The sequence below is a fragment of the Anguilla rostrata genome, chromosome 18 (assembly GCF_018555375.3).
Source record: "Anguilla rostrata isolate EN2019 chromosome 18, ASM1855537v3, whole genome shotgun sequence".
NCBI classification, from domain to species: Eukaryota; Metazoa; Chordata; class Actinopteri; order Anguilliformes; family Anguillidae; genus Anguilla; species Anguilla rostrata.
In genome coordinates, this window is record NC_057950.1 from 26,526,215 (window position 1) to 26,550,053 (window position 23,839).

The following is a 23,839-nucleotide window of genomic DNA, read 5'->3' on the forward strand; positions in this document are numbered from 1 at the left end:
GCATAGAATTTGTTGGCAGGTATTACAAGCCTTACCGCTACTGAAGCACCATGGGTTACCTGTTAGCTCCCTCGCGTTGAGAAAGCACCGAGCCGGCGAGTAAAAAAAGGGCAGACCGCACTCTGTTCCGTGACAGTTAGGGAGGCGGCACAATCGCGGGTGAGCGCCGAACGCGGCTGGATATTCACGCTAACCTGTTTCGAGCGCGTCGCGGCGCGGAGCCGCTTCCGGGGAAGGAGAGGTCAGCCCGACGCGCTATCTTCAGCGGCTCATCTATCGCAGCCGCGCGACGCAGCGTATCTGAGCCGGCGGCCGCCGTCGCCTCCTCCGCGTTCTCACATTCATGCGGCGGAACGTTATTTTTGCGTGCTTTGATGTGGCCCGTGGACCCGACGGTGTTTTGAGCGACTGCACTGCTAAGCAACAGTTCACCCCGAGGCGCTTTCGAGACAAAGCCGATCTTTTGTTTGCCAAGGAAGAAGAAAAAAAAAAAAAACCCGACCTTACATATAAATTAAAACAACAGAAGCTCTGGAAAACATTAGCTGAGACATCAGGAATTATTGGCTGTGTTCAGAGTGCCAATTAAGAACTGATAAAAGAGTTCTGACAGGCCTGTTGTGGGATTTAGTGCCTTTCTTGTTCCTACCTGTCTCTGTGTTTCTGTTGACGAGCTCTTTATAGAGGTCATGCATAGTGTGACATGAATGACTTTAAACATGCAGAGCCATGAAACTGTATTTATTTACATTACATTCCACTACATTTGTTTGGCAGACGCTTTTATCCAAAGCGACGTACAATAGGTGCATACCAAAGGTCATTGGAACAACTACAAAACACGGGTCCGATAAGGTACAATACTCATTTCGTACAGTTATTCATAGCCACGAACACATTGCGTCAAGTTCACACAGTGAACATGCTAAGTCAAACTAGGAGGCATTACAAGCTACAACATCAAGACAGTGACACAAGGCACAATAAGTGCTGGATGGAGGTACATGTAACATGAGTGGCACAAGAGATACATGTGTAGCATGAAAGAGGGGAATTTAAGTGACAGAAATGATCTGCGGAGTGGTGATAGTTATTCCAGGTATAGTCTGAAGATATGAGTCTTCAGACCACGGCGTAAGATGGGCAATGAGGGAGTGGTTTGTAGAGGAAGTTGCCCACTTCCTTATTTCCTATATTATTGCATATTTGTCACACACTGAATTGGTTTCAGATCGTTAGACAAAATGTAATACCTAGGTAAACTGAGTAAACACAAGTCGCTTTTTAAAAATGATTTAATTAAAAAAATGCTTCAAACACCAATATCACCCATGTGAAAAAATGTGATTGCCCACTTAGTAACTCAATCAACCAGCTAATCAAATCTAATTGATAATTAGCTTTAGCTAAAAACAGTCAGGCTCGATTGTAGCCAGCCCTGTTGAATCTAAACTTAAGCTTCACTCCTTTTGGACCTTACTATCAGAGTGAAGTAGTCACCACAAAGTTTCTACAAGCACACTATGCCTCAGTCAAAGGAAAGTCCAGAACAGATCAGAATGGAATATCAGTCTGGGAAGGGTTACAAAGCCATTTCTAAGGCTCTGGGTCTCCACCGAACCACAGTGAGAGCCATTATCTTCAAATGGAGAACACTTGGAACGGTGGTGAATCTTGCAGGAGTGGCCGGCCTGCCAAACTTTCTCCAAGGGCTCAGTGAGACAATTGTCATATGATGGCATAACATGATGTCAGTTTATGTCAAATGACGTAAAATACTTTTATTGGTGAATGCTATGATGTTACTGTTATAACATTTACCAGTAAAGGGGATGACAGTTTTATATCAAGTAAAGTGTTCCCACGGGTCCAGCTACCGGCACCCCTGACCACTGTATTCACAGACTTTATTCCAGATCTGTAGTCCAGACTCTTGATTTGTCAGTTGTTCATTCGACATATTACTGACTACTGAGCACAGAGAAACATCTTTTCTTCCTTTCGAAGAAACCCATGTTACATATTTGAATGGGAAAATGTTTAAAAAGTGCCTGGCTAAATCCTTGTCTAAATTATCTCAGGCTAGCTTTCTCGCATGATTTTGAAACCAGAGGCACATTTTGGGAATGTATGCCATTGCATGGCTGCCACAGATTAAGAATGTCAAGTACGTCTACCCCTTTATTCTTAAAAAAAACAAAAAAGTTTTCTTTCATGATGGATGACAGTCTCTACGGTTTGAGACTGTAAAGAGACGGGGAGTGCCAGCCTGCGGGCATACAGGGGGCGCTCTTTAAACAGCTGCGGGACGGGGCGAAGGGGTCCCCCCCCGTACGGAAGCGTCCGGGCCGGAGCGGGCGGAGCTGCAGCAGCCGGGCCCGTCCTGCCTTATTTACGGCCCGTCCCCGGCCAGCGTGGGCTTCGCCCCGCCCCGGGGAGTTTACGGCATTCCACCGGAGCTCAGACTCCGGCGTTCCCACAGAGTTCTCAGAGCCTGAGTCATGCTCCCCGCCCCCCCCCCCCCTCCCCCTCCCTCCCTCCCTCCTCCTCCCCTCCCGTCTTAATTATTCACTTTTCAAAATACACTCCTCTCCTCCCAGGGTGTGGTGAGCGGAGAGAGAGATCCGGGCCGCTGCAGACTCCCGACGCGAGCCCCCCCCCCCCCCCCCCGCGGCCTGGCCGAGCCAAGCGGTCGCGTTTTCACCGCCGCCGTCGTTCGGGCCGTTTAATCGAACGTTTTAACGTACGGGGGTTCTGAAGGGCCCGTAAAATCAGAACAGGATTCCGCCCACTCCTCGCTCACAAGTCGCTCATTGTTTGGTGTGGGGTTTGTACACCTCCTGGAAAGAACCCAGGCCCTCTTTTGGGAGGGGGGGGGGCGAGACAGGCCCCCGACCACGCTCAAACCCAAGACAACAGGACCCCACACAGAAATGAATGCGCTCTCGTTCTCACACAAAGGCGAAGCTTTCAAAGGCCTTCCCTCGGACCGGTTTGCCAGTGAAACAATGTGCTGGATTTTTTTTTTCCTTTTTCTATTTTCTTTATTCCTCCGTCCTCTTTGTTCGTTTCTCCAAGCCGCATTTCCGGCTCACAGGTAGCCCTCACCCGATGGAAAAACCTCTTTCTTTTTAAAATCTTTAAAAACGGACAAACCGTTGCGTTATAGTTTCGGGACTTCTCATGCATTGTAGTTACTTTATTGATTGTTTGCTTTTCGATGTAGCCTAAATGAAAATATTTTAAAATGTATACAGACAGGTTTGTTTAGGCTTCATTTTGGGGAAACGATGTGAAAATCTTCTGTACAACAGTACTGCATTAGTATTAGAAGGCATAAGCATCAGGGCTCCTCTATGTAGCAAACCTGTTAATGAGCCACTATGCCTCAGAAGGTCTGCTGCTTTTAACGGAGGTGATAAGTGATTTATCTACCGTCTCGGAAAACAGACTCAACACCGGGGTTCCCGAGCAGTTTTATGAGGCGCATAGGTTTACTCAAGAGTTATTCATTTCCCCGCTGCTCCAGCTGCGCGGCTAGCCTCGCTAACCTGCTAGCGTGCTCTCCGTCCCTGCCAGGCCCAGGAGCCTCGCTAACGTGCTAGCGTGCTCTCCGTCCCTGCCAGGCCCAGGAGCCTCGCTAACGTGCTAGCGTGCTCTCCGTCCCTGCCGAGCCCAGGAGCCTTGTTAATTTGCCTCACTGCTGTTAGCCTCGCTGTCGTTGGCCTTAGTGCTGCCGTTAGCCTTAGCGCCGCCGCCGGAGCCGCGGGAACAGCCTTCGAATGGAAGGGAGATGGAAGAGCGAGACATCGAACCACAGGCCTCGGTCTCGATGCGCTGCAGCGCTCCGCAGTAACCGCTGTGGAACAGCTAAGCGTTTCCTTTCTCTCCTAACGTGCCTTTTTCCTTTTCCAAAAGTAGAAATGAGTGCAGGTTTCTACCATTGCCACAACTGCTTAATAAGGTACATTGGACAACCACATGACTGTTTGACGTTGCCATGTAACAGATGGTCACAAAAAAGCTCTCTCTAAGCTTCACTGCTTTGAAGTCTCCCTACTTGGCAATTTCACTTGTTAAGTGCAAAATGAATCCTGTTTTTCCATGGGTTCTCAGTGGCCAACATCATTTTGGTGTTTATTTAATTATTATTGTAATTATATTTTTAATGTGTTATCCTTGATCTTGACTTAAGAAAATGTGTCAACATGCTCACATGATGTTCCATGAACATGTCATTCCATTTAGCGTACGGTGTTTGTGTTGACTTGTAGTTTGGTGCCGACCTTATGGTTTTAGCAGGAGGCCAAGTATAACAGGTTGTGCTTACACAGTTGTTATTTGTGTTTTTCAAGATGGAACATAGCAAGTCGGAATATTTTGCTGGCCACCATGAAACTCAAGACCCATTAAACAGCTCTGCAATAACAAAACGGATCACCCTTCAAAAGATGTGAGTGTTGTCACATTTTCCATCAGGGAGCAGGGATAATGGTTGTTAAACAAACATCGCATTTCCCCTCCAACCCTTTTCTGCTTTTCTGACAGAGCCAAAAAAGCGAGCGCCCAGGCCCATCCCTGCCCGCGGGTCCCGGGTGGGCGGGACCAGCAGGGGGCGCCACCCCTCTCCGTTGCCATGGAAACTGAAGCAGGGGGCGGAGCGTCGAACGAGGAGCTCGGGGACGGGGCGGAGGAGGGCGAGATGGGGGGAGAGGACGGAGGGAGCGGAGCCCAAACCTCCGCAGGGGCTCCACGGCCGGAGGGGGCGCCCATCCGGAACGGGCCCCGGGGCGAGAGGCCTGGGCCGGCCCCGAGGCAGGGCTGCAGGGCCCCCGGCGGGGAGCTGGCAGAGCCGCCGCAGGCCGAACTTGGCGAGGGCCGGGGGGGAAGGGCCAGGCTGCTGGAAGAGGGACAGCGAGCCAAAAGAGCGTGCTCTGGACAGGCTCCAGCGTCCCCCAGCCAGGTCATAACAAAAACACGCTCTGCCGAGTCCTCATCGCCGCCCGCTACATCGCCTCCGCTGGCTGTCAGATCGCCACCCTCTCCGGGGCCCGTTCCGGGGCCCGCTCTGGGACAGGGGCCTACGCAGCAGAAACCGAGCTCCAAACCCCTCCTCCGGCGAAATGGACCGCAGGCAAGCCAGGGCGGTCAGGCAGGGAGCGACGGGGACGCGTCCAGCCAGCACAGCGAGATAAAGCCATCGGACGCAGGGCGGGGGGCGGAGAACCTGCCCAGGAAGTCAAGGCTAAAGCGCATTAAAAAAACCTGAGGCGACGAGGAGGCGTGCCTGATGGTGTGTTTACTCTGCTTATGTTCACACGTACACACTAGTCACAGGTGCACTCACACATTCGGCTGTTTTATTCCGCAATCGTTCGTTGTCCACAAGACCCTTCCCCCCCCTCCCACACCAGAACATTACAACATTAGCCCCAAATTGAAAAGGGTATTTGACAAAATGCATTTTAAAAATCAAGCATTTAAAAAACCCACAAAGTTCACAAATTTTAAAGGAATGAATGTCTGCAAATATTCAGATGTGAATATTCTGCAGTTTTGTAGTTCTGACTATTTTTAGACATGGCTGTTGTGACTATTTCATGAAAGACAATTTATGGACTATGGTATGTTTTTGAGCCCTCAAAGTGTTAGTCCCTCAAAGCAGCAATGCATGTTTAGCCATTTTAGGCCCAAATCCCTGCAGATCCTTTGAGTTCACATTGTGGTGAGGGTGAATTTGGGGCTGAGCAGAACGTCCTCATTGTAATGGAAAGGATCTAGCCGGGCACCAGTGTAGCAAACGATTTATGATCAGGCATCTCTGTGGCCCGCTATGCAGACCACCCAGAACCAGGACAGCCAGGTGGAAGGCCCACGCTTTGCTCCGCTCCAGGCTCATCCAAAAACGCAGAGGGCGTCCCAACAGCGATGACTCATAAAAGCCAACCGCGTTGATTTATCGCTTCATCGTTTTTCTTAAATGCATTTTTACAATAAACAACATTGTGTCTTTAATAAAGATTCTTTTATTCCCCTCTCAATAAAGAGCCCCCTTGTGCTTTATGGAGCCGAGCTAGCGTGGCGCGAACGCGCGGGGATCCAGCGGCGCGATGAATCCGTCGCCCGAGGGCCAGCTCCGAAGCGACTGTCGCCATGGCGTCACCGCCGCGCGACCGAAGCGCGGGACAGCGGCGCATTGTTCATTAATCATTACCGCCTGTCCACCAGCGCGCGCGCGAGCAGCAGACCGATTACTCAGAGCTTTTTGGTCCTTTTCGTCAGACGCTCTTCCCCCCCTAACCTGCCTGTGCGGGGACGTTCGCTCGACGCTGTCGTTCAGACGGGACGTGAACAAAGCGCGCTCTGTCCCGTGACGCTCTTTCGCCCGGCAAAGTAGATCCAGACCTCGGCTAGCCGAGCGCGGTCTCTCCATGAGCCAATGAATATTAGGTTAGAAAATACAACATTTGCCCGATTTAACGTGACTTCCGGTATAAACCACGCCCACTTCCGGTCTTCTATCCGAATACAGATACACAGACAGATAATTTTGATGGTTGAACAGATACAGATACAGATACAGATAATGACGTCTCTGCGCACCCCTAGTATGTATTAACATGCTGTAGTCATTTTGCAGGAGGAGGTCTGTCAGGCCACCTGTGGCTCTGCCTACACACAGCTATGAAGACATTAGTGTCACTGGAGTCTTTCTTTGCGGGACATCGGACAAAGAGCATTGAGCGACTGTTGTGTGGGGGGGGTTGGGGGGGGGGGTGGTTGCATTCATGCAATTTCAAAGCGTGGCTACAGCTGGCCTTCTGAAGCTGCACAGAGCTGCTGTTTCCCATGAATACAAGACCGTAAAAAAAAGGATAGCCAAATTAGGGAAGCACTTGTTTTTACTTGCCAGAAGATTAACTTTTCTCAATGAGCCATACATATCTCCCCTGTACAGCCTGCACACTGTGCACTGACCAAATTAAAGTCACAGTCACAGGATGTCACCGAAACAATATTGCTTCTTCATGGGGGGAAAAAAAAAAACCTTCAGCGTTAGTGAGAACTGACCTCCTGCCCTAAAACGCTGCATGCCAGCACTGGCTGTTCCACATGATCCTAAAATGGATCTGTCGCGCTCGTCGACCAGACGCCTCCGCAGTCAATACACAGTCCTTATCCAAAAACAGAGGCGGGCCGCCAGGTTATTGGGACCGTCTGCGGCGTTGCAACACCCACCGTGTGGAGATAGCGTGCTGTTTTAGTCTCTGCACAGACTCACCCCCCTGGCTGGGGCTCCACAGCCTGTGAGGGAGCTGCTGAGCGCTGCCAGCCAGATTCCCCAGCACCACCAGGCCCACACTGAGTGGTTCCTAAGCGGCTCGGCTGTGTTGCCAGGGTTACCGCCGCGCTGGCTCCTCCCAGTGGTACGCCCGCCCGCCCGCCCGCTCGCGTGTCGTTGGCGAGACATGCGCCCGTCCTGTGCGGAGAGTCGCTACGGGCCGGCAGCCGGCTGCGTGTGGACATGTCGCAGCGCTCCAGGGGCGCGGGCAGCTCAGTACGGTCAGACCCCCCCCAACCCAACCCAACCCAACCCAACCCCACCCCACCACCCCCCAACGAAGCAGGAGCCTCGGCCGCACCCCCAGGGCTGCGCAGGGCAGCCGCCGGTCGCGGCTGTGCGATCGAGGTCGCGGCGCTAACGCGTCGAGCGGCGCTCGCGGAGAACAGGTTGCGCTAGGGCTCGCTGGCGCTAGCGGCAAAATGAGGTCACGGTCGCTGAGTCACGATCCACGTGGTGTCCTCGCTTCAGCACATCGCTCGCAGTTCAGAATAATATTTGTAAACAAGGGAGGAAAAAAAATCCTTATCTGAAATTACGTCCGAAGACACAGGATTCCTAAAAGGCGTGGCCCTACAGCGAGCGAGAAACGCGTCACGGCGTCTAGAGAAACGCCGCCGAATCGGGCGCCGGGCCAACGCCGTTAAATACTCCGGAGCCCTGCGCTAGTGTGCGGTATCCCTGCGCTAGCGTGCGCTATCCCTGCGCTAGCGGTCCCCCCTCCACACAGGGCTCACTGAAATGGAGCCCGTTGTGTAAACACGCGCTGAGGAGGCCTCACGCTGTCCGTGGAGCCGACGGACCCGCTCCCACGCTGGTCAGGCGGTGCACCCGTTCCCACGCAGGTCAGGCGGCGCACCCGCTCCTCTAAGCGCTCTCACATGTTTGCATGAACCTCTGCCGGACAAAGGAGTCTGGATCAGACAAAGTCACTACTGTTTCCCCCTTCTGAGTTTGGCCTGTCAGCGGCCTGTCTGTTCACGGCGTACTTCTTCCCCCCACCCCCACCCCCAACCAAAATCAGGACCACCTTCCATGAACAAATACACTTCAAACTTGTTCCTCTTTTCATACAAAATATTTAATAAATATGACTTTCCAAAAAAAAAAAAAAAAAAAAGGAAAAGAAATTGCCAGGAACGACAACTCAAAATGAAAATATTCATTCTCAAGTTCATAACACTAAAGTCAAAAAGGACATGAAATGTCTCCATGGTCTGATAGGGTTATTAAAGTGAAAATAACATTCTTTTAAGAGCCTTCTTAAAAGACGTTGGGTCGCAGAAGCAGGGGGGTCTTAAGCAAGGCAGTGTGTCTGATTCTGGTAGTACAGTGTTGGCCCGCCTACTCTTCAAGTATTCATGGTCTAGCTTATTATATTACACTATTAAAAGCAGAAAGTAATAACAAATAATCTATAAGTGGTGTGCTATACAGATGCCGTCACTTTCTTTAAAAACTCTGCTTTCTTTTTTTTTTACACCTTTTTTTTAAAAACAGGCAGTCGTGAAGCTACAAAAGATTTTGTTCCCTTAAAGTTTTTTTTTTCTGTGGCAAGTGTACGCCACTCCGTTCACTAACAACCAAAGTCGATTTTTTTTTTTTTTTCCAACCTGCCTTTAGGGCTTATTTAAAAAAGGTCCTGGCAGAATAAGGTTTGCTGCAGTAACTTTCAAATACCTGACATTGTACAAACGTTTTTTTTCAGGCACGAAAATGCCCGTCCTATTGCTTAAAAAATTAAATTTATTTCTAGAACACTTTTGGGAATTTTGGAACATGAAATGATATTTGCATCAATAACAAATCTGTGAGCTTACAAAGCTATCAAAACCTTCAAATCTAGACAAATATACATAAATAAAAAGGAATGGTATTTTAGGCTCTTGATTATTAAGTTAATAAATCAAATATACACAGTGATTAATTAAAACAAAATGTACATATCTACACAATGTTCTAGATTGACACTTAAATTCTTCATATTGGCAGCAACTGCTGCCACTGACCCAACCCAACCCAAAAAGAAATAAAAAATAATAAATTAACTTTTTTGATGGTTGCTGTGGCATGGAGCTGCGAGGACACTTTAAAACAGAACTAGCTGTACATTAACCATAAAGAGCCTGCGTATGAACTGAAAATAATAAACTATATGGTCCATTTTGTTTTCATTTTTAAAAAAAATGCTTAAGACTTGCAGTATCTCCCTCCCGCTCCACCTCAGCTGATGTGTGGTGAGCGTCTGACACAAAATGGCTACCGTACGTCACCTTAGATGGGCGCTACACATTGGTGGTGGCTAAGGTATTCTCCTCCCCCTTCAACTGTAAAGTGCTTTGAGTTTACCAAGGGTACCACGCAAATGCGATCCGTTACGTTGACTTGGCAACGCGTACGACTTTAAAGGGAGAGAGGCGAAATTCAGTTTGCTCGTTCTCTCTGAGCGTCGCCAGCTCACGCACGCGGAGGACAGGGCGACTGCCGATGCTAGCCTTGCACAGACGTGAAATGCAGCGCTTGGTGTTCCAGCCAGCCAACCAACAGCAACGACCACCGCCAGTGTAAGGCCAGCTTGTCAAAACTTAAATTAACAAAAAAGGGATATTAAGGCAAGTAATAACCTCGGAAAATACGACCAAATAGGACAGGACAGGCGTGTTGGGGGGAGGGGGGCGGGGGGAATGCTATACGATGTACTCCATCCTGTTTAAGCTCTGTGACGTTTCCAGGTCTCTGTTGTCCTGTTTGTTAGTCCAGTTCTGGTGTTTGGCCGGCGCGGTCTGCCCCGTTTTGTCCTCCCTGTCTACCAGGGTGTAGGCGGGCTGCTTGGCGAAGCGCCCTTTCTGGAGGCGCCTCTCCGCCTCCTCGTCCTCCGCCTCGGAGGCGTGCGTCCTAATTTTGGCGTTGACGGAGTTCTTGCCCTCGTAGTCCTTGGCGGGGGCGGCGGCGACGAGCGCGTGCTTCTCGATGGGGTTCTTGATCTGGTTGAGCTGCTCGCGCACGTTGTTGGTGGTGTTGTCGTCGGCCACGGTCGCCGCGGCGCTGGCGTGGCCGCCCTGCTTCTGCCGCCGCCGCACGCACCACAGGGAGGCGGAGCCCACCGCCAGGATCCACAGCACGATGAACACGGAGCTGAGCAGCGGGACCAGGTAGTCTGCAGGGAGGGAGGGAGCCAATCAGCAACGAGCCACGCTGACTCAACCAATCACAATTACCGTAACCGGGTCCACTTCAGGTGACACTGAGGAACAATTATCTGCCTTTTTGCCTCAAAATGATAACAGTTTCAAACTGACATGCTAATTGTGAGGTGGGAAAATTCATTAGCTGGACAGACCAAACACTAAGTCAGTGGTGTTCACCAGGAAGACTGCAGTCTGGTACAGTGTGTTCAGACACACACTTTGGGTTTATTTCCCCAGCGACATCCCCATGCAAATTTCACGCTGTTCACAGACAGAGCAGAAATAGTTCAGACTAAAGCGGGTTTGTGTTTTTAAAAGTTCTGGATTGTAGAAGTTCACTCTTGCCAAGTTCTGCGTATTAGCAAAGTCCCAAAAAGATGATAGCAGTTTGGGCTTGAAAGCAGTGGAACATGTGTTGAGAATATACAATAATTCAAACTGACAGATGTTTGCCTGAGTACCACATGCATCGAGAATGTACACGGCTTGCGAAAATTTCCCTCTTTCTTGTGGATGTCTGAATAATGAGAGGTGTAATGCCAGCAAATGATCAGAGAAAAAATGTGGAAAATGCACAGGAAGAGTCACATGACCCAACCAACCGCCCACTAGTGTGCACACATGCACACACACACACACACACACAATTAACACCAGTCTCAACATTAATGCATCATTTACCAGGCATCTGTCTATACAGCCATGTTTTAGGTATTTGTGCATTTATTTATTCATGTATTGGATTTCTATGGTGCCGTGATTATTGTGTTACTTAAATATATTTTTATATTTTAACAGCTGTTCGGCATCGTAAATTATATTTCAATTATATTTTAAATTATTGTGATTTATGAGTGTTTTATCTTATGTATTAATGTTTGGCTGCAACCAAACTGCCTATAAGAGATAAAGTCTTCCTTATTGGCTGAGGTGTAGGGGGTGCTGAAATGAATGGCAGTCACAGGCCATTAGCAAGACCCCCTCAGATCTGAGCCAATCCAGGCTGCTAACCAGTCCGCTGCCATGCCTTCAACACACCCGAGAGCTTCAGCGTAATGGGGAGTCAGAACACTGGTCTCAAACGCTGAAAAAATCGACAATAAATTAAAAAAACCTCTCCTCACCCGCTTTGCCGGGGTTTTGCCGCCGCTGCACCCGGACTTCGGCGATGGCGGCGATGACGGTGCTGTTCCCGCTGCGCTTGCTGACCAGGTCGACGATCCGGTCGGCCAGCTCTTTGACGGGGCTCTGGCCTGACACCTCGTCCTCCGTCCACTGAAATGCAAAAGAAGCTAAATCAAATTTTTTTTATTCTAAAAGAAGCATTTTTTAAGCTACATTTCTGAGCTGTTTCTCGTGCATTCACTCTGCAACAGGCTACGCCCGGCACCGCGGTGACTCGTGTTCATCATTCATCCATTTGGCTGCGACCTCGCCCACAGTTTAAAAAAAAAACCACAACAGAAAAAAAAAACAACAAAAAAAAAAACAAACAAAAAAATCTACCGCAAGAAACATAAAATCCCAGCATTCCCACAAAAAGGCACCAATCAGAGGCGGGTCTGCTCCCCGTCTCGGGGAAGAGCGCCCGCGCGCCGGACGGGTACGTACGAGGGCCACGTGGATCTCGTCGCCGGCGGTCGGCGAGGGCTCGCAGGTCACGGAGAGCGCGTGCTCGGCCGAGAGGTTCCTCGCCACGCACAGGCGCCTCAGCTCGCTGCAGACCTGCTCCACCGTCAGACCCTGAAATCACAACGACGCCACACGGAGAAATCGGTTGGTGGGGGTGTTTTGCCCGATCGTCCACACCGAGCGGCCAGCTGCTGGCTTCGATCTGCTCCGACAGGAAAGAGAGACCGCGGGCCTGGACGCCTTGTCGCTCGTCCGACGTCCAAAACGGCGAAGGCTCGGCTAAAGCAGAAAAGTGAGATTTATGGAGGGAGGACGTTTTCTAGTCCAGCAGGGCTCAGTGACACGTTCAGGTTCTCGTTATTCTCATGCCTGGCTTGGCGGGCCTGGAATGCTTTTGTTTGGAGGAACACCCAAGGCTCTGTGAGAACGGAGCCTGGGAGAGAGCTGGCTCAAGCCTTTCTTTCCCTCTCTTTCTCTTCTTTTTTTTTTCTTTAAAAGAAAACAGAAAGGGTTGGGCGAAAGGCTCTTGAGAGAGAGAGAGAGAGAGAGAGAGAGAGGAGAGAGAGAGAGAGAGAGAGAGAGAGAGAGAGAGAGACAGAGAGAGAGAGGGAGAGAGAGAGAGGGAGACAGAGAGACAGAGAGAGAGAGAGAGAGAGAGAGAGAGAGGGAGACAGAGAGGGAGAGAGAGAGAGAGAGAGAGCTGGATGCAAAGCTCCGCTCAAAGGGCGGATCTCAGTCGCCGCGTGCCTTTAGGAAGGGGGCGTGGCGCCGTTCCCATAATCCACTGCGGCGGCGGAGCGGCGACTCACCTGCGGAAGGGACTCCTTGTTGAAGGCGAAGGCGATGTTGGCGCAGTCGCGCTCCGCCGCGCCGTGGGCCAGGCGACACTTAGGCGGGGCCGGGGGCGGGGCCGGGCCGGGGGGCCAGCACTCCCCCGCCCCGGGGCAGGGCTTGACGAAGCAGCGGTCCTCCCCGACGGGGACGCAGGCCTGGCCGGCGGGGCACTCCCCGCGCCCCTTACCGGGGACCCGGCAGGGCCTGGGACCGCACCGCATCTGCGACCGCAAAGAAAGACGGTTAGCGCGCGCGGTCGGGACACGCGGCTCAGCGGCGGCGGGGGGGGAGAGGACGGCGGCGGCGCCCGTACCTTGGAGCAGGCGGCCTTCCCGCCGCGACACCGGCAGGCGTTGCAGTCCTCGTCCCACTGGCTTCCCTCGGGGGCGACGCGGCCGTTGGCGAAACAGGGCGTTCCCATGGCTGCGGGACGAGACCAGGGGGATTTTCCAAAAAGGTTTTTACGGTTCGACTCGCGCGCCGCGGCCCAACGGCATGGGCGCAGCGTGGCGGTTAGCTAATGTGACGACATTTTTTGCATTCAGCTGCGGCATCTGGTGCGCATTTATGAGGTTCCCTGCCTGTTTCTTTCTTGTTGCTTTTTAATGCACTGCGGCCTGTACCCTCATACATGTCTGCCTCACTGGGATGATGTGCAACTTGATGCATTTGCTCCAGTAAAAAAAGGTTTTAAAGCTGCAGACCACACAAAGTTTATAATCCGTTGCCCTTCCGGGTCAAAGGTCAACTGACCACGAGTTAAGTCATGGGCTCATGAGACGCCAGAAAGCACGGCTGTGCCACACCTCTTGGGAGGCCTTCGAGGATTCCCACGCCACGGCTGCAGCCTTAATCTTCATCTTGGCCAATTTTAATACCTTTAGATTACGGATTACGGATTACGGCTGCTGTGTGCGACCCCTGTGGCAGGCCTGGGGGGCCTCGGGGCCAAGGGAGTCAAATATCAGCAGGGAGGAAGTGATGTCAACAGGGAGGAAGTGATATCAGCAGGGAGGAAGTGATGTCAACAGGGAGGATGTGATATCAGCAGGGAGGAAGTGATGTCAGCAGGGAGGAAGTGATATCAGCAGGGAGAGAGTGATGTCAACAGGGAGGAAGTGATATCAGCAGGGAGGAAGTGATGTCAACAGGGAGGATGTGATATCAGCAGGGAGGAAGTGATGTCAGCAGGGAGGATGTGATATCAGCAGGGAGGAAGTGATGTCAGCAGGGAGCCACAGACTCGGCTGAATGGACTGCAGACAGGATCTCACCTTCCTGACACCTGGGGCCTACCCGGCCGGGCGGGCACAGGCAGCGATATCCGTTGATCTCGTCCACGCAGGTGGAGCCGGCAGCACAGGGCGAGGACTGACACTCGTTGATGTCTGCGCACAAACAAAACATTGGCCACCAGTTACAACTGTGACTTTCTCCTTTATAAATGGAGGGATGAATGGTGCTCTCTCTCTCTCTCATCTCTCGCTTTAAACAGTACAGTTTACAGCTGAATGCGGATCCAGACAGAAAAGGCGTGCCATTTCATATCACATCCGAACAACATCTGCCCACGCAACACCAAGCGACAATCCTCTGGAGAACATGAGAATGTGGAGCTCTGTGTCGTGTCTGAGCTTTCAGGACCGCGATCCCAACTGCAACTGCAGGGGTTCACAGGTCCTACTCAGGAAAGGTTTCCAGCTGGTAAAACACGGTTAAAAAAAATCCCTTTCAGGGAAAACATTCAGGGCTTCGTCGAAACATAAATTAAGGACAAGAGAACTGTGGCCATGAAAGAGTTAGGGGGGGGGGACGACAAATCCCTTTAATCAGTGCTGGCAACAATGAGCGATTAGCTCTGCGCCGACTGACAGACTCTCCCCTGGGGATCTGAACGCAGAAAATGGGAGCTGACATCCATCTCCTCGGCTGGAGGTCAAAAGCTCTCCTAATTGGACGGAGAGAGACCACCTATCTGCCCCTGTCAGCGCAGCGTCCCAGGACCCCCCAGCCTCGCCGCCGGGCTTCTGACACGGAGGATTTTTTAATGGGGTGTGAGCGCGGGGTGGGGGGCGCGGCCGGGGGCGGGGTCGGGGGCGGGGCCGGGACGGCTGGCACTCACTTATTCGACAGTCGGGGCCGGCGAATCCGGGGGCGCACTCGCAGCGGTACCAGTTGTCCCCGTCCACACACGTCCCGCTGTTGTAGCTGTGGGGAGGGGGGGGGCGGGAGGAACACCGTTAGGCCCCGCCTCTCCAAGGGGTCACCCACAGGTCACCAAACAGGACGTTTTTAAAAACAGTCGGCGAAATGACAAAACCACCACCGGGCCCATTATAAACATGTGATGCTGCAGTGTCGAGTCATGTGATTCACATGCATTATGAATTATATTGTGCTCTAAATCCTGGCAGATACAAAACAATTTTCTAATGGGTAAAGTATTATAATCATTTAAAAAAAGCGCAACTATTGTGAAAGGTGGGTCGGACAGGCGAAAGGATATTAAATATAAATATTTCATATACATTGTGCGGGACCCTTATATTTAAAGTATTCTAACAAACGTAATTGCGGTGAACATCCATAGAGAAACGCATGCCAAAAATACGTCATCCCTGTCAAACCAGCCCTCAACAAAGCAGCTTCTCATGTGCAGCGGACAATAACTGGCAAGACAATAAGCGTTTCTAAATCGCTTCCATTCCACTCGAAGGGAAATGGATTTCGGCAACCCGACCGCGTGACCCCCTCCGTTTCTTTGAACGCGACCGCGTTGCGTCAGGAAGAAAGCGGAATCGCCGCGACGTCGCTTCGCCGTCAGCGAGAAGCGCGACGCTGGGCGGATGCAGGCTTCGTTTCTGCGTCCGGTATCGGGAAAGGAGCTCGGGAGAAACTCACCAGGGGTGCGGATTGCAGTCGTTGGTATCTGGAAAAAGAGGAAAAACATTTTTTGTGTTGAGAGTGCATCGAGGCGGCCGCGTGTGAGAACGGCGACAGGCCCGGGCTTGCACGCGCCCGGTGGCTCTGCCGCCCGCCTGCTCCCCGCCTCGTTAACGGTGCCGAGGGCCGGGATGCCGCCCCGCGCCCAAATCGCTTCCAGGCTCCCCGATCGGAAAGGCTCGGGGGACGCGTTTCAGAACGTGCAGGCGCAAGGGGAGCTCATTATAGATGCGGCTGACGGGAAATGAAAAGCCGGAAACAGGAAGTTTGCGTGTCACCGTCAGCCCGGGCGTGCGTTATTGATACGGTTACCGTCGCTTTGGCAACAGCGAATAACTACATGCCAATAAACCACCGTGGAAATTAGGAGAAAAACCAGGAGACATACGTCCTTTTTCTGGCTATACTCTAATGTGTCCGGCACCGGAACCCCACAGACATGCAGTAGGCCCCTCCCCCCTCCCGCCCGCCCGCCCGCCCGCTCCGCCCCTCCCCTCCCCTCCCCTCCCCTCCCGATTGGCCGGCCGCGCGGGACTCACTCTGGGTGCAGGTGCTGCCTTCCCAGCCTTCCTTGCAGACGCAGGCGAAGCCGTCTCCCGTGACGACGCAGGTCCCGCCGTTCCCGCAGGGGCTTGGCAGGCAGCTGCTGTTCTTGGCTGGGGGGGCGGGGGGGGAAACACGGGGGTGTCAGCATCAGGTCCACAGACACGCACTACCCCAGACCCCTCAGGGACCACCCCCTCCCTCCTGTTAGCTATTTACACAACATGCAATGCTTTCATTTCATTGTTTGACTTGGGCCCGGAATATAAAAAAATAACCAATTAAAAGTCATGGCGACTTTGAAATCGCGGCTCTTTAATTCGCTGTCGCCGCTTGCGGAGGGCGGGAGGAGCGGCTGGCGGTGTCGGAGCGCGGCGGAGGTAAACGAAACGTCGTGGACGTCGGAGCCGTAGCTTCGGGCCGGCGCCCGCCGTGACCTCACCTATGCTGCAGGTGGCGCCCTCCCAGCCCGGCGCGCACAGGCAGCGGAAGGCGTCGCCCTCGTCGGAGCAGGTCCCGCCGTTGTTGCAGGTGGCCTCGTCGCACTGGCTGTCACCTGAGACAGACGAGCGGGGGGAGGGGGGCGGTCAGGCTCGGACACAGACGAGCCAACGGCGCTCGGGCTGAGGGGCGGGGCGGGGCGGGGACGGGCGGGGCGGGACTTACGGGAGTGGCAGGTCTTCCCCTTCCAGCCGTTGCGGCACTCGCAGTAGAAGTCGTTGACCACGTCCTGGCAGGCGCCGCGGTTCTTGCACGGGTTCGCTCCGCAGTCGTCGATGTCTGAGGGCGGGGGCGAGAGTCCAGACGGTTAGCTTGCGCTGCAAACAGGGCTGCGCGTGGAGAATGGGCCCAGTGCATTGTGGGTGACAGCAGGGTGGGGGGGGGGGCGGGGTCGAGGGGGGCTCACCCGTCTCACAGCGAGCTCCCTCCCAGCCGTCGGCGCAGATGCACTGGTAGGCGTTGACTTTGTCGATGCACGTCCCGCCGTTCCAACACGGGCCGCCCTCGCAGTCGTTGATGTCTGCGGGAAAAGGGACAGACAGACGGACAGACAGGAATGAGAGCCAGCACAGACGCGGACATCGGCAACATCCTGTTCGTGGCTCCTGAACAAGGGAGCCTCTCAGGGCTGGAGCAGGCTCAGGACTCAAACAGACAGTCTGACCGTTACACTTCCAAAGGCAGCTTTGATGACCAGGTGTGCAGTGAAAAAGCAGATTTTAACCCCTCTGGCGTTTCCAGGTTCAGGGTCAGCAGGGTCAGGGTCAGCAGCAGTGCTGCAGGGCTCACACGGTCCCTCCAGCAGCGCTCATCGCCGATCCTGCTCCTGCTTAGAACGAGGTGCTGATCCCAGTGAACATGGGCCCCTGACCCGTCCCAGCCAGCGTGGGTCCTGTTCCATCCCAGCCAAAATGGCCCTGACCTGTCCCAGCCGAAATGGCTCTGACCCGTCCCAGCCAAGATGGCCCCTCACCCACCCCAGCCAACGTGGCCCCTGACTCGTGCCAGCCAAAATGGCCACTCGCCCACCCCAGCCAACGTGGCCCCTGACCCGTCCTAGCCAAAATGGCCCCTGACCCGTCCCAGCCAACGTGAGCCCTGATCTGTGCTCTGTTGTCTCTGGGTCGGCGTGGTGGAGCAGAATGTGCGTCTCCTGCAGTGACCGCTGCGCTCTTTAGCCTCAGATGCAGCTGTGGGCTCGTGAGCCTCGGCTGAGTTTCTCACGTTCCCCGTCTGGCTCTCATTCGATCTCAGTCATGCGCGGCGCCTGCGACGCGCGATTTAGCTTAGCGTACAGAAGCACGCTGCGCTCCCCCCGCGGGCGCTGAGCGACTCCCGCTCGCACCGGCCCGGCAGAAAGGGCGGGGCCGAGGGAGGAGGGCGGGACCGAACGCAGTCATGGGCACGGTCAGAGCCGAAGGGGGGCGGGGCCTAACCCCACAGCCTCCCCCCCCCCGTGTCCCGCCCCCTTCCGCTCTGACAGTGCCCGTGACTGCGTTCGGTCCCGCTCTCCCCCCCCCCCGGCTCCGCCTCCGAAAGGCAGCCAGCCCCGCCCCTCCAGCTGTTCGGCGGGTCCTTCGCCAGCCCGGGACACACACGTGGAACCCCCCCCCCCACCGCCACCGAGCGGGCGGTCAGGGCCACCACCACCGCACACTGGCTCGCCAAGGCCGCTGCACTGCCGTCAGGGTCCCCAGCGGCCTACAGACACACTAGAAGGCCCCGGTACCCAAGGGCACAGGCAGCTATCAGCACCACCCCTCCCCCCCCCCCCCCTCCCCCCTGGACACCTGGCGCCGGACGGCAGGGAAGGCCGCCCGTACTCACTCTCGTGGCAGTAGGTCCCGGTGAAGCCGTTCTGGCACTCGCAGGTGAACTGCCCCCCCGCCTGGCTCCTGCAGCGCCCGTGGGGGCCGCACACGTTGGAGGAGATGTAGCGCACCCCCTCCGGGGTGCTGTTGGAGGTCACGGCCACGGTGCAGCTGTCTATGACTGCGGAGGGACGGACAGACAGACAGACAGACAGGCACACAGACAGACAGACAGACAGACAGGCACAGGAACAGACAGTCAGACACAGACAGACAGACAGACAGTGAGTCAGACAGTCAGACAGAGGGACAGACAGTCAGACAGACAGATAGACAGACGGACAAACAGAAACAGGTACGTCAATCTCAGTAGGACAGGCTGAAACAAAACCCAGGCTTTCAAAAAACCACATTAAAATTCTTACTTTAATTTATTTATTTTTCTGTTGAACATCATGTCTAGGCAGTGTTATTATTCCCACTCATAATCACATTGTACGGTCTGATACTACACTGTATGCACTGTTCTGCTTTGAACTCTGGTCCAAATATGCACATTAACAGTTTGCGAGTTTGTGCTCGCACACGCTGAACCCAGGAAGACGAGTACAACTAGACTAAGGGGTTTCTAAATAAACAAACAAGCAAAACTACATCCTGACACCCTGGCCCCTCCACGTCCTCCTGAAGCTGGGAGCCAGCACGGGGCCATCACAGCGCCGCCAGCAACACCCATTCAGAAGGACCAGAATGCGAAACAAAAATACTAAGGTTTTTTTTTTTTTTCAAAAGCCACATGAATAGGTTCAGTTCAGGTTTCCTCCTCCTGTTTAGTATGGGTAAAAGGTGTGGGGTCGAGGAGGGCCGGGGGGGGGGGGGGGGGGGGGGGCGGGGGGTGTCATGCGGATGAGGTTGTCTTATAAACCGAATAACCTCCAAATCCTGCCAAATGGCAAGCGCTCTCTCTCTCTCTCCGGCGCTGTGGTTGGTCTGACCTCAGTTTGCTCGCTCAGCACGGAGCACGGGGTGGGGGGGGAGGGGGCGGGGAGGGGGGGGGGGGACACTGCCAGGAGGAACACACACGGCGCTGTTAGTGTCTTGCCAAATTTTGGCCAGAGTTTCAGAGAGAGAGAGACAGGGGAGGGGGGGCGTGATGAGGATGGGGTGCAGCGGGAATTACGGGAAATATTTTAGGTAGGCGAGGCGCGCGTCAGAGGAGATGGGGTGGGAGGAGCGCGGGGGGTGGGGGGGGTTTTGGGGGGTGCCTGTCAAGGACGATCTGGCAGCGAAGCCTGAAGACCTGAAACAGTATCCGAGTATCAGTATCGGTAACAAGGCCCTGGAGACCTGCAGGGCTTCTGTTAGCGCTGAGCCTCTGCATTCAGGCGCTTCCTTACGCAACGTGCTACAGCGCTACAGTGCTACAGCGCTACAGTGCTACAGTGCTACAGTGCTACGGCGCTACGGCGCTACGGCGCTACGGCGCTACAGGGCTACAGCGCTACAGCGCTACAGCTAGCAGCTTCACCCAGCGAGCGGGCGAGTTAGTCTGCAGGTGAATGAGAGAGAGAGATAGAGAGAGAGAGAGGAGGAGAGAGGGAGAGAGCACAAGTGGGAGAGAGATGAGAGAGGGAGAGAGACAGAGAGAGAGGAGGAGAAGGGGAGAGAGCTAGAGAGAGAGAGCACAAGTGGGAGAGAGAGAGAGAGAGAAAGGGAGAGAGATAGAGAGAGACAGAGGGAGAAAGAGAGAGTTGAGGCAGGTGCGCTCACCCTGGCAGGAGGTGGTGCGGCAGTGAGAGAGAGATAGAGAGAGATAGAGACAGAGAGAGAGAGAGAGAGAGAGTTGAGGCAGGTGCGCTCACCCTGGCAGGAGGTGGTGCGGCAGTGAGAGAGAGATAGAGAGATAGAGAGAGAGAGAGACTCACCCTGGCAGGAGGTGGTGCGGCAGTGAGAGAGAGATAGAGAGAGAGAGACTCACCCTGGCAGGAGGTGGTGCGGCAGTGAGAGAGAGATAGAGAGAGAGAGACTCACCCTGGCAGGAGGTGGTGCGGCAGTGGTCTCTCAGGTGCGAGCAGTTCTTGCCCTCGTAGTCCTCGGGGCAGGTGCAGAGGTAGTCGGTGGCCAGGTTAAAGCAGCGTGCTCCATTCTGGCACGGGTCGGGGGCGCAGTAATCAACGTCCAGCTGTGGGGGGGGCAGGAGAGCCGCCATTATGCACAATGACCGTGAAACTGACCGCCATGCAGCTTTCTCAACTCTGGGACAGTCCATGGTACCCCCCACAATCCACCCCAACCCCCCCAACGCCCCCCACCCACCCCGACAGAAACTACCAGGAAGCAGCTTAGAAAAAAATACTCACAAGTGGAAATAAATAGCCGCTTCTCCTTGACTTGGGAGTTAAATCAACATGAATATTTCATAAGTGGCCTTCCAGCTGAACAAAGCCTTGGTTTTAAATAGCAGAACAACAGGCGTTTAGTGTGGAAGGAATTTGGAAGGGGGCGGGGGGCGGAGGGCGGCGGGGGGGAGGGGGTCGGGTGGAGGAGGAAATGTAACATGTCACAAATGGGCTGGTGGGGGTAGGGTAGGGTAGGGTGGGGTGGGGTTGGGGGGTGATGCGGGGGCTGGGCATTGGCGCTGCCCACCTGGCACAGGTTGCCCGAGAAGCCGGCGGGACAGAGGCACTGGAACCCGTCGACGTCGTCGCGGCAGTGACCTCCGTTCAGACAGGGGGCGCTGGCGCACTCGTCCACGTCCGTCTCGCAGCGCTCCCCCGTGTAGCCAGGCGGGCAGAGGCAGCGGTAACCATTCACCAGGTCCTGAGAGAGAGAGAGGACAACAACCAGAGAGCGGCAGGAGGGAGGGGGGAGGGGGGGGGGAGAGAGGGAGGAAAAAAAAAACAAACAAGCATTACAAAAAAATCACCATCACACAAGCTAGATAATTAAGACGGACTTTCCTGGCAATAAAAGCGTATCCACGATTATCCTATTTACTGCAGTCGGAGGGCGCTCCGCCCCCTCCCCACCACCCCCCGCCCCCACCCCCCACCCCCACCTCTGCGCGGCTCAAAGAGCTTGATCCATAGTTTCTCACTGCCCCACCCCCCTTTTACAAGGAACATCTTCATTACGTCTGTTTTTCAAGCGTCTGAAAGCACCAGGGAGGCGTTAACAGTTGCTGTTTTTTAAAGACGGTTCTAAAAAAAAAAGAGGATGTAAACTCCTTCATATAAGTTTATATAAATATATAAAAGTACAGAAATAAGTTGTGGAGAGAAGTCTTACCTTGCAGGTGCCTCCATTCAGACACTGGTCCTCACAGTCATTAATATCTGTGAACCAGATAGAGCGTGCAGATTAGATGTTTTTTTTTTTTAAATCACAAGCCAGACTTGAAGTTAGCTAACACAGTTAACTCTCTAAGCTTTCATCAGATTTCCCTAATCACCATAAACTCTTTAATATTTAAAGATTAAATATGAATACATAATATTTTAGCCTATTAAAAATACATTTTCAAATTTGAAGCCCACTCACTGGTGTCACAGTTCTGTCCTGTCCAGCCTGTTACGCATTCGCAGAAGTATCCACCAATCAGGTTGCGGCAGGAGTTGGCGTTCACGCAGGGCTTGCTCTCGCATTCGTTGGCGTCTTGAGAAACAAACACGAGACGTCAGTTGAGGAGAAGGCCGCGGGAACGACAGTGACGTAAAGGGGAGCGCGAGAAATGCTTTTTGGTCGCCCTGAGATGGAACTTCGGTGGGTCTCTCCACATTCAAAACTGAACCGAGCTGGTTGCCATGGAGAGGAGCCATTTATGCACAGAAGTTAAAAAAAAACCTCGCAACAAACACACACACACAAAACAGGCAGATCAGAGGGCGAGAGAGAGAGAGAGAGAGAGAGAGGGGGCAAGAGAGCGAGAGCAGAGGGGGAGAGAGAGAGAGATAAAGAGAGAGAGAGAGAGAGAGAGAGCGAGAGAGAGTGAGCGAGAGCAGAGGGGGTTTGGGAGGGAGAGAGAGATAGATAGAGAGAGATAGGCCAATACCCACTATTAATTAACATCCAAAAAAGGGCAGTTAAATTTTGGATTCACCTCATTACATTACATTACATTACATTCATTTGGCAGACGCTTTTATCCAAAGCGACGTACAAGAAGTGCATTTTCATGATCGTGGACAACTTAAAAAACCTCGTAGACAACGTAAAAAACCTCAAAAACAGCGACCTCGTAGACAACGTAAAAAACCTCAAAAACAGCGACCCCCACTCTTATCATTACAAGGCCCTGAAATACCAAGAGATGAGCCCAAAGAAGAGTCCCCTCAGCCAGCTAGTCTTGAAGCTTAGTTCATTAACCCCTACTAACACAAAGCAGCCTCAAGACAGCAACATACAAACAATTAGAGTCAACCAAATTATAGCAAAACATAAAGAAAATTACATCACCTATTGGGACACACAAACAAAAACACAAAGCAAATTAGAATGCTATCGGGCCCTAAAAAGAGAGTACACTGTGGCAGATTACCTGACCACAGTGAAAGATTCAAAAACAAGGAAAATATTGACAAGATATAGACTCAGTGAACACAACCTGGCTATCGAGACAGGTAGACACCGGCAGACCTGGCTGCCCAGAGAGGACAGGTTGTGCTCACTTTGCGACACTGAAGAGGTGGAGACAGAGCTTCATTTCCTCACAAAATGTGAGAAATACAGAGAGACAAGGTCACTGTTCTTCCTAAAAATGAAAAAAATCTGCCCACAATTTGAGATGCACTCAGAGACAGAGAAGCTGCCATTCCTTTTGGGAGAAAGAAGGGAATGTGTAGATTTGGCAGCACAATACATTGCCACTTGCCACAAACTGAGGGACAGGGAGTAACATTGACACCAGAAAAGTAACATTATTATAGTTAATTGACACTTTGTATGTGTTATGTTCTAGATGTAGAATTTTATTTCTGTGGATTGTCTGGATTTTATATTTTTTCTGTTTATTGTAGTTAAATTGTTATTGCCTGTCTGTTATATTT

At 53.0% G+C, this 23,839-nt stretch overlaps 2 protein-coding genes across 3 annotated transcripts in view; one reads left to right on the forward strand and one right to left on the reverse strand.

Moving 5' to 3' along the window:
* Positions 1 to 6,045, forward strand: part of slx4ip (SLX4 interacting protein) — a 31,124-nt gene extending 25,079 nt beyond the window's left edge. The window contains exons 7-9 of one of the 2 annotated variants that reach the window (XM_064316904.1): positions 4,356 to 4,453; positions 4,549 to 5,293; positions 5,840 to 6,045. In XM_064316904.1, coding sequence (XP_064172974.1) covers positions 4,356 to 4,453; positions 4,549 to 5,269 — 819 coding nt within the window. In that variant the 3' untranslated portion in view covers positions 5,270 to 5,293; positions 5,840 to 6,045. Of the gene's footprint in view, positions 1 to 4,355; positions 4,454 to 4,548 lie in introns of both variants that reach the window. The other variant, XM_064316903.1, reaches the window with a different exon arrangement.
* Positions 6,046 to 9,482: 3,437 nt separating this feature from the next.
* Positions 9,483 to 23,839, reverse strand: part of jag1b (jagged canonical Notch ligand 1b) — a 37,747-nt gene continuing 23,390 nt past the window's right edge. The window contains exons 10-26 of the mRNA XM_064317238.1: positions 22,335 to 22,448; positions 22,083 to 22,129; positions 21,441 to 21,614; positions 20,826 to 20,976; positions 18,811 to 18,975; positions 17,390 to 17,503; positions 17,149 to 17,262; positions 16,925 to 17,038; positions 16,479 to 16,595; positions 15,898 to 15,925; positions 15,119 to 15,204; positions 14,271 to 14,384; positions 13,310 to 13,419; positions 12,972 to 13,217; positions 12,142 to 12,273; positions 11,655 to 11,805; positions 9,483 to 10,499 (exon numbers count right to left, since the gene is read on the reverse strand). Of these exons, the coding sequence (XP_064173308.1) occupies positions 10,030 to 10,499; positions 11,655 to 11,805; positions 12,142 to 12,273; positions 12,972 to 13,217; positions 13,310 to 13,419; positions 14,271 to 14,384; positions 15,119 to 15,204; positions 15,898 to 15,925; positions 16,479 to 16,595; positions 16,925 to 17,038; positions 17,149 to 17,262; positions 17,390 to 17,503; positions 18,811 to 18,975; positions 20,826 to 20,976; positions 21,441 to 21,614; positions 22,083 to 22,129; positions 22,335 to 22,448 (2,447 nt within the window). The 3' untranslated portion in view covers positions 9,483 to 10,029. The remainder of the gene's footprint in view (positions 10,500 to 11,654; positions 11,806 to 12,141; positions 12,274 to 12,971; positions 13,218 to 13,309; positions 13,420 to 14,270; positions 14,385 to 15,118; positions 15,205 to 15,897; positions 15,926 to 16,478; positions 16,596 to 16,924; positions 17,039 to 17,148; positions 17,263 to 17,389; positions 17,504 to 18,810; positions 18,976 to 20,825; positions 20,977 to 21,440; positions 21,615 to 22,082; positions 22,130 to 22,334; positions 22,449 to 23,839) is intronic.